The following is a 10000-nucleotide window of genomic DNA, read 5'->3' as shown; positions in this document are numbered from 1 at the left end:
GGATTAGGAAACTAGAGGAAATGATATCGAGTATATCATCATTCCATCAAATATTGATTTGCTGAAAGTTGTGAACTAGAAACTTACTTGTATCACACATACGATGAAGTGCGTGATATTGACTAAATGTTATACCTCCTTAGATGACATTAGTAGTTTATGTTATGAGACAACAGAGATTACCATTGGTAGTATTCAGTGTGCAATTATATACAAATACATTTAGGTAGATAAACAGATTTTTAACCCCTAAAGGACAATATATGGTCATTTTCTTCCTCAAATATGTATGATATGCAGGATGAATGACAGCACAAGTCATTTTTCCTGCCAATTTCTTCATTTATTTACTGCGGAATTTTGAGTCTCACTTTCGTTTTATTTCAGTTGTGAGGGCACACGTAGCTTTAAACTCTTCCGTCCTTTAAGGGTTAAGATAAAGATTAAGTGTATGACAGTACCATCGTGTTCATTCAAATTATATGTCTTGATGTAGTTAGTTACATATACATTTATACATCTCAATACTGTATTGCACATATGTATTAATGTTTTGCTGTATTCATAATATATAAGATTATTTACTCTCTTAAAAGTATGTTAGTAATTTTATGGACAAAAGTGCATCAGTAATTCCTTGTGAAAAACAAGTCTGATAATGTAAAAGAGGTAGAGCAAGCATAAAAAAAATAATGATGGGAGTTGTAACAGATTCAGATAGAGATTGGTCGTGGGACGAAGGTGAAGATGACGCAATTTTCAATTGATTATCATTTTATTTGAAATCATCCTTTACAGTAGTCCATGTTTTTAAAGAGCAGTATCTTTACTTTCAGAAATATCATAATGGGACTCTTTTTTTTTTTTTTTTTCTTTCTTTCTTTCTTTCTTTTTTGTCTGTAAGCTAAGTGTTATAACATACTGATCTGATTCTATGATGGAAAAAAAATTTAAGAATGTAAATCATTATGTGTGGATTATCATTGATTGTGTTTTAGAAGATTAGAATATTATAATTTCGAGTGTGATTAATGTATACTGGAATCATGCAAGAAAATCAGAGATGTAGATGCTAGTTGTTAAAAAAATAGTCTTAATATCTTTCATCATCATTTATACTAAATAAGAGAGGGTACTTGTTTATTCGTTTATTCTTTCTAATCTGCAAAATAGTCTCATATTATGGGAATTAATCTCCAAGGTAGAATGTGGAATTAGGAACAGATAAAAGGGGGAAATGTGTTATTTAATGTTAAGCAGTAGAAACCAAGAAGAGATTTGATTTAAGAGAAAATAAAAAAAAGGGAAAATGTGTTCTATTATTTTAAGTGGAAGATTTGATTTTTTTAAAAGATAGGAACTGTTATCTGCAGGATCACAAGTAAATAACTAGTGCCGGAATCAGGACATTAATTTCCATGTTAGCCTTGCCCGTTTTACATAATTTGATTTGCACTTACCTAGAATTTTTAAACAGGTGTATCTTTGTCTATCCTCGTATTTGCTTTAAAAAATAATAATAATAATACAGGAAATGTCAGATTTGCCCATTTTTTGAAGGGTAATGAAAGCAAAACTATATTACATTGCAGGTTATACAAACATTAACAGTTATTTATTCATGCAAGCAAAATGCCAAAGAACACAAGAATTTTGCAAATAGTATTTTGTATTTTTATATGGATTCTTATGAATCTGAGCTTTATATGAACATGTATTTTATATACCTTTCTATCTGTGCTATTTTCAACACAGAAGTTTGTTAATACAGCTTTCTTTCCACAGTTCTTTTTTTTCTTTTTGTCTACATAATTTATATTTCTGGATGCGCAGTCCGTAATGTTGTTTGTTGTGAACATAAATTACCCTATGGATTGTCTAAGACAGAAATTTTTCATGTTTGCCTTAGTTGAAGAAGCTGTAGAGATGGCATGGGTACTTATTATTATATTGTTGTTTTCCCACTTTCCATCGAACAAAATATATCAAAAGAATTACTCAAGCATTTTCCTATCTTGTTTTCAAAATTATATAGTCATTGAAGCTTATTTTAATCTCGAAAATGATTATGAAAACTAGTTTCATCTCTTTGATATAAAAATCAAGAGGATCTGACTTTGCTGAATATATGATATATATTTTCTGACATAGATCCAGTAAAAGTAAATTGATTTTTGACAAAATACCTCAATGCATTATATATTACAGTGTCCTTTAAAGTAATGAGCGTTCCTCATAATGCAGCAAAACTCAGAGAACTGAATTAATACAGGTCTTTAGGTATGTTTGTAGCAAATAAGAAGTGTGCATTATACATTTTCATTAGCCATTATATATAGAGTAATCTGCATCATTCCTTTTTTCTCTTCATCCTCTGCCAAAGATTATTTTCACCTGAAGTAAAGCATGAATTTCTCTCTTCCATTCATTTTCCATTCATCCCTGTATTCACTTGATTTTGTTTTTCGTTTTATGGTTTGAAATTGTGATTTAATATCCTGTACTTAAACACATTTCATAATCACATACTGAATCACACTCATGGATAATGATTTCCCTGCTGCCTTATTATATGGATTTTAATACTTTCTTTATTGTATGATACATTATGAGAGACAAAATAAATTGTGTTACACTGTACATTTGTGTTTTGTTTTCTGACTTTCGTATTTTGTGGGATTCTAAACTACATATGTTTTTGAAGAATGTAATTTTCAAGGACATTTTACTACATTATTGGAAAAAACTTGACTTGGTATAATATAATAAAATAACCTATGAAAATTTCTGGTTAAATACTTTGTACAATATATGCAACATGTGTTACTGGCTTTGTAATGATAAAATGGTTTCCATCACAAAGTTTGAGGATCACTTTGGCATTCTTGCCTGATATCCATGAAATTACATCAGGAAAAATCTTTTAGTAAAGCACAGACATCAGGGATTTGGAAAATACAAAAAGTGAAAGAATTACATCCATAACACAAGCACATTTCATACTGCGCATTATGTAAAGTATTAATTTCCTGATGCATTATAGAAGGTAAGTGCACATGTCTGTGCAATTGTTTGTACTCATGACTGTATGCTCACTCTTGTGTTTGTGATATTTTCTTTTTTGTTATATTGTGTATTTAGTTCTCCTTAATACTAAACACTGTCTCCTATTATGATATTTAGTATGAATATTAATCATCTGTAGAGCCAATATAAACATAAAATGATATTTTGAATCAAGTTAATAGAAATACTGAAATTGATACATTATCTATTGACACATTATAGGCTTTTCCATTGTAGGTGTAGTGTTCTGTTATCAATGGAAAAGTTTCATTACTGATATAATTCCCAAGTGCAATTTTGGATAATTTTTTTCTTGAAACCGAATTTGGTTGTGTTCTTGTCCATTAGTATTCATATTTCTGGCTGTTGAGTTGCCAGAATGATAGATGCAACTTGTGCATTTTAACTGTATTTTTCATACTTTTAGGAAGGAAATTTTCAGTAAACTCTATAACTAGTTCTTATTATTTTATAGTATCTTTGGTTTACGTGTATATAGTTCTTTGTGCTTAATATTTTACTTTATAAAATACATGCAGGACATGATTTTTCTGTATTCATGTGTAGGTATATGTGTGAATGTGCGTGTGTGTGTGTATACATAAGTGCATGTGTGTGTGCTTGTACTTGTGGGCACAAGAGAGAGCAAGAACAACTTTGGTTAAAATTTCCACACCTAAAAAGTCACAGTTCCAACCCATGCTTTACAATGGCATTATACACCTTTGGGCAGTTCTTCATGGCAGCCTCTCCCAACAGGGTTTTATCTCCAAGAGGAACTCTAATTTTTGAGGTATGGGAGCTGTACAAATGCAGCAAATATGTATCATTTTGACTTGTGAAGAAGGTCAGTGCCTTTCCCTTCTTCTTTTGGAGGATGTAGTCCAACTCGTTGTAAGGAGAGAAGGGATAGAGGCGAGTTCGTGCAAGAACAGTCACGTTACCACACTTAACATCCGTTTCAGTAATGTTAGGGCTATTGGTGACATCATCTGGACACATCTTGTGCATTACATCATACAGGAGATATGGTCCAATTATGCAACAGCTTGTGGGATCAAAAATCTTTGGTATAGATGAAGCTACCATCTGGAATAGTGGATGAGGATAGTAAGTACCATGTTTATGGTGTGGAAGATGGATATATGCAGCAAACATCTTATTTATTGGTCAGAATCATTTTGCATAATCTCCAACTACATAACAACAAGGTCATCTACATTATTGCATACTCTCATCTGCAATACTGAATGGTTTTACCTGCAATGATGGATGGCCTTTCACTAAGTTCATGGCAGCATTATTTATCTGCATTGGAGCATGCCATCCAAGCCAATTGCTGAAGCTTGGCAAAGGACGAAGAGTAATTATATCCAGGTCGAGATATGTCCCACCGTAGCGTTTCAACAGTTCGATTCGACTACTGTCTGACACGAAGGTTGGAGATAGTGCTGGAAGAAAAGAAATGTTGTAGAGCTGAAGGAAAAAAAAAGTTGTAGCACCACTGAGAGTCCTAAACAGTATCAAAACTCCTTTGACTTTCATACCATTGGTTTCCAATCTGTGAGTTGCACTTAGTTGTGGGCTGCATGTAGGAAAAGGATCCTAATTTAATATACAATCAACTGTAATTCAAATTATACATTTGGAGTATAAAAAGATAATGCCTAATTCTGTCTGACTACTGCCTTAAGGACTGTCAATAATAAAGTTACCAAATGAGGAAATCCATAAAAATGTACTCTCGGCATCCTAACCTTCATTTAACATCCACTGACGTTCTCGGTGCCAGGTTAAAAGGGGTTCTTCTTGGTACACGTGATCCAGGTCAAGCCATGATGCCTGCACATTGTCTAGGCCCAACACAACCTATGGAAAAAAAAAGCAAAGTGTAAAAATAGATGCCTCAAGAAGAAGAGAAAGAAATATCACCAAAACCTAAAGAAGCACAAAAAAACAAACAGACAGACACATACACACATGTGCGTGTGGCCCCCTAGAGATGCGTCAGTAATTTCTACAGGGGCGCGATCCCTTGGGGGAAAAAACAAGAATTTCTCTAATCACATTTGTTATTCTCTTAACGAGAGCATGGTTAAATAATAAGGAGTTTAATGTGACCCATTAATATTCAATAAAAGCCCGTCAAATAATGAGGAGTTTATTTCTTTATTTATTTTTTCTTAGCTTTATCCCATTCTTATATGGGGTCGCCATGGTGATCATATGGGGGTTTAATATGACCCATTAATATTCAATTAAAAACAGTAAAATAATAAGGAGTTTAATATGACCCATTAATACTCAGTAAAAGACATGGTTTATAGCCTTCTTTAAAATCTGGTGTAGAAATTTATTCATATATATGCAAGGGGGTCGTGGAGGCATGGCAGTAAAAAGGTTAAAAGCCAGTGTCTTACAGGTTTGACTTAAGCACACAGCAATACTAAAGGTTTTTGGCGATGGCTGAATTGGCTTCCATATATTCAGGAGTCGGACAAAAGAGCTGCTTTTCCTAACACACTCTTACTAATATTTTGGATTTTTTATTTATTTATTTATCTATTTATTTATCTATCTATTTTTTATTTATTCGTTTTTTTTTTGTCGTTTAGCTGCTTTGGGCGACTCATAGTTACTCGTTACAGGATTCTTGAAGGAAAACTGCGCAAAGAAGACTTAGCTGAGACTGATCTATTAAAAGGTACCTATAACTATGTCTTTAGTATGTGGATTGAGTCGCTGTAAGTGTGATGAGAGTTGACAAACCCTGTTGTTGTTGTTTTTTTAAGTATCAGCTGTCATTATACATAGCGCGGTTGTAAAATAATAATGAATAAATTACTAAAATAGAGAAATAATAATAATAATAATAAATCCCAATAAACCAGTACCGCCCATGACAAGTTTAAAAGCCGCATATCAGGGGTGCCAATTAGAGGGCAACCCCCCCCCCCAAAAAAAAAAAAAAAGATCTTTGCCTCCTCCAAAGTCTGCCTCCCCCCCCTCACCACCACCCTCCCCAAGACCACAATTTTCTTTTACACTTTTTATACTAAATTACCCCTAAGTAGATCCGTTTACACCTTTAAAATGCACCGAGCGCCACATCCATGAATAATTCAGTTGACATCGACCCCCGACCTATGACTTACTGGAAAAAGAAGTGGGAAAAGTAACCATTTCTGAACCTATAGGAAAGCCACAGATTTCATTTCCTAATTGCTTCCGCTATTGCTACTGTTACTTTCCTTACTCTACAGGTAATAGTGAGTCAAATTCCCCTACTGTCTGCTTATATACTTATGGAAGATGCAAGTTCACTGCTGAATGACTGATCCACCTTCATAGTATTGCAGAAGTAGTTGCAGTCGTAGTAGTAGTTGTTGTAGTAGTAGTAGCAGCAGTAGTAGTAGTAGTAATATCAGTAGTAGTAGTAAGTAGTAGTAATGGCAATAGTAGCAGAAATAGTAATAGTAGTAGTAATGGTAGCAGCAACAGCAGCAGTTATAGCAGCAGTAGTAGTAGTAGTAATATAAATAGTAGTATCAATAATAATTTATATTATATTTTCACTGGCAGCGCGCGGGAATTGAAGGCGGGGCAGCAAGATTGCGAGACGAAACCGCTACCACTGCACCACAGCACACTATTGCTACTAGTAGTAATATTATTAGCAGTAATAATAATAATTAGTAGCAGAAGTAGTAATAGTAGTAGTAGTAGTAGTAGCAGTAGCTCCAGCAATAGCAGCAGTAGCAGTAGAATTAGTGGTAGCAGCAGTAGTTGCAGTAGTAGTCGCAGTAGGAGTAGTCGTAGTAGGAGTAGTAAGAGTAGTAGTAGCAGTAGCATTGGCCGTAATAATAGTTGTGGTGGCAGCAATAGTAATAGTAATAGCAGCAGTAGTAGTTTTAATAGTTAGCCATTTCGATTAATTGTTCGTCTGTGGCGAGTTCGAAACGTGATTCAGCTTCATGTCTCATTGTGCCTATTTCCCTTTTTATATTTGTGTACATGTTACCGTTTTTGTTTTGGGTTCATAAAAATATGTGTTGACTGTCTATCTCGCCTCCGATCACCAGGCAGGTCTTGAGTGTTTTGCCGCCGGAAAAACATGACATTTTGCCTCGTATCAAATTGCCACTAATTATGATAAGACATACAGATCTTCTCAAATAGTTATCAAGATTGGGAGAGAGAGGGAGAGATAAGGCTTTATCTGCAGCGTCCTTATCTGCAATTTCTTGCAATTCCTTTTTTTTTTTTTTCTTTTTCTTTTTTTTTTCTTTTTTTGCTGCCCAGTTTTAAGTGATTTCAAGTTAAGCGGCGCCCACACAGGCTTGCCAACCTGTCCATTAATCGTTAACCATTGCCGAATAAGTAAAGTGGCAAATACTTCTTTTATTTAATGTTGTAACACTTCATTTGGCCATTTAATGAGTATTCAAAAGAGCAATAGATTGGAGTTAGTTTACATTTTGATAGGTAGCAAGTGGTCCTTCGAATAGAAACTCTACAAATACTAAAGCATTGCCATTTCCTTTGTTTTTCACATAGATACTAATAATATATGATAATAATGATAATGATAATTACCATAAAATGGTTAGGGCAATAATAATAATATTAATAAAAATAATAATAATTAAAGGATAATAATAATTGTAATAATAATTATGATACTACTACTACTACTAATAATAATAATAATTATTATTATTATTATTATCATTATTATTATCATTATTATTATTATTAATCATTATTATTATTATTATCATAATTATTATTCTTAATATTGTACTAGTAATAATAATAATAGTTTTTTAGTTGTTTCACAATAGCTTCTTATCGATATCCACGAGCGAAATATAGCAGGAATACTCGATGTAATTAATAAGCACAATATGGGTGTATCTTTTTTATTATAATTATCATCATTCCCGTTATTGATATTGTCATTATTGCCCTTTATTATTATCATTATCACTGTAATCGATTCAAATTTCAGTTACTATTATAATGATTTCTTATACATGTAGAGAAACCATCATATTGCTGGTCGTTTTGTTCAAGCGGTACCACATTTTGACCCGATGGGTTTTCGTACACCCGACAGCGCCGATGTTCCGCCCACAAGACTTGAAATAATTGCAAATATTTGCCGCTGCATATAAAGCTTATATATAGAAAGTGAAGAATAGGTGGGGAAAAAATAATAAAATCTAAAAAAAAAAAGCAAAAGAGATATATAAACAGGACGAACCACATACCTGTAACAACGGATGAGTGTGGTTGATGTATGGTGCAGTCATGAGTAAGCGAATTGGTTGATGCGGGTGGTGGTGGGCGGCACTCTCAACCACACAAGCCTGGTTGAGTGGGTTTTGGGTTATTACCAGAGGGAAATGAGTCTGTATAGAATACTGTCTAATGTAGTTATAGTTTTAGTAATGTTGTTATAATGTAGTTGTAGTTATAGCTATAGTTGGGCAATTTTTGTTTATTTATTTATTTATCTATTTATTATTATTATTGCCATTGTTATCATTATTATTGATGTTTTGTTGTTACTACTACTAGTCCTGCTATTATAATTATCGTTATTAACGTTATTACTTCCGTTACTAACATCATTACTAAAACATTACAAACAATAATGATATACAAGGAAAACTCGGACAAGGATAGTAATTAACTCCTTTCTGTAATGATTATTTTGTAAATTAACCATCTAAATCAGTCAACTAAAATCACAATATACTCCTGGGATCAAAGTGTTAATTGACGACACCTGTTTCACACAGTAATCACTGAAAATAATTGGCGAGAATTACGAGCTTAAAAGTTTATGTAAGTGTATGTATGTGTGTGTGTGTGTGAGGAAGGGTTGGTATATGTGTGTGTATGTGTGTGTGTGTGAGGAAGGGTTAGTATGTGTGTGTGTGTGTGTGTGTGTGTGTGTGTGTGTGTGTGTGTGTGTGTGTGTGTGTGTGTGTGTGTGTGTGTGTGTGTGTGTGTGAACGGCTGCGAGAAACACACCGCACCTGTCTGCTACCAAGAGAGCGAGCGCACGAAGTCTGTATGAAGAAAATGGCATCGTCCGTTAGTGGTTTCCAAGAAAGTTTCAGAAGCCCAGCAGTCGACCGACGTATCCCATAGTAGTACCTGGGGCACAGGTGTTCGACCCAGGCTGGGTATGAAACTTCCTCGGGCATTATGGTAGTTAGGTAATTTCCATAATATCGACCTGAGAGGGAAAATAGCGTGACCATAAAGGCGGCGGAGACCACGAGGGCAGCTTTGAGAACGCGGAAGCCATTTTTGGTTCGGGCGCTGCATGGCGATTCTGGGTCATCCATGGTTTTGGGTATTTAGGATTCTTGGTGTCGCTTCCCCATTCACATCACTTCTGCAATTCAGAGAAAAGAGACTTTGATAAACCTTTACGATGCTGGACATACACTATTTTTTTTTTTTTTTATCTAGGTAGGCCTATACACTGGCATCATAAATTCGAGGAAAAGGTATCACAGATCAGTAAAAAAAAAAAAAATCAATTATCTTTCTCTTTTGGGGGGGTTTAAGCAGTAATGACACTTAAGCTCAAAGTTCCCATGGACCTCTGATAATAAAACAACCAAAAATCTGAAAACACATTTGACAAAGTATTTAACTGAAGGAAGGGAGGGCGAGGCAAGCATCAGCATATACTGAGTGAATAAAATAAAAGAACGAGGCCAGGGAAACACCAATATGTTATCAAGGTCTCACACACACACATACACACACACACACACACATACACACACACACACACACACACACACACACACACACACACTCACACACACACACACACAGCACACACACACACACACACACACACACACACACACACACACACACACACACACACACACACACACACACA

The 10000-nt window shown here is 34.4% G+C and overlaps 2 protein-coding genes across 3 annotated transcripts in view; one reads left to right on the top strand and one right to left on the bottom strand.

The window, feature by feature from the left end:
- The window catches only part of LOC119597090, a 6513-nt gene extending 3873 nt beyond the window's left edge, over positions 1 to 2640 (top strand). For both annotated transcript variants that reach the window (XM_037946556.1, XM_037946564.1), the window contains exon 4: positions 1 to 2640. This exon is cut by the window's left edge and continues 887 nt beyond it. The gene's annotated coding sequence lies outside the window, so the exon portion shown is untranslated.
- An 11-nt stretch (positions 2641 to 2651) lies between these two features.
- Positions 2652 to 9831, bottom strand: LOC119597081 (alpha-1,4-N-acetylglucosaminyltransferase-like). The gene is made up of 5 exons (XM_037946546.1): positions 9114 to 9831; positions 8340 to 8438; positions 4824 to 4935; positions 4327 to 4517; positions 2652 to 4155 (listed from the first exon to the last, which is right to left on the bottom strand). The coding sequence occupies exons 1-5, from the start codon at positions 9426 to 9428 to the stop codon at positions 3751 to 3753; spliced, it is 1122 nt and encodes a 373-aa protein (XP_037802474.1). The 5' UTR covers positions 9429 to 9831; the 3' UTR covers positions 2652 to 3750.
- Positions 9832 to 10000: the final 169 nt, after the last annotated feature.

This window comes from Penaeus monodon, chromosome 3 (genome assembly GCF_015228065.2).
Source record: "Penaeus monodon isolate SGIC_2016 chromosome 3, NSTDA_Pmon_1, whole genome shotgun sequence".
In the NCBI taxonomy this organism is placed as follows: Eukaryota; Metazoa; Arthropoda; class Malacostraca; order Decapoda; family Penaeidae; genus Penaeus; species Penaeus monodon.
The sequence above is the reverse complement of the archived record's forward strand: the minus strand, read 5'-3'. Positions and strand labels throughout refer to the sequence as shown.

What these genes read in the sequence shown, in the direction of transcription:
- LOC119597081 (XM_037946546.1), bottom strand. Translation starts at nt 9,428, where the DNA reads ATGGATGACCCAGAATCGCCATGCAGCGCCCGAACCAAAAATGGCTTC. An exon ending in ACACTCATCCGTTGTTACAG is followed by an intron (nt 4,936 to 8,339) that starts GTATGTGGTTCG and finishes TTTTTTCCATAG; the next exon opens with GTTGTGTTGGGCCTAGACAA. An exon ending in AAGGCCATCCATCATTGCAG is followed by an intron (nt 4,156 to 4,326) that starts GTAAAACCATTC and finishes CCACTATTCCAG; the next exon opens with ATGGTAGCTTCATCTATACC.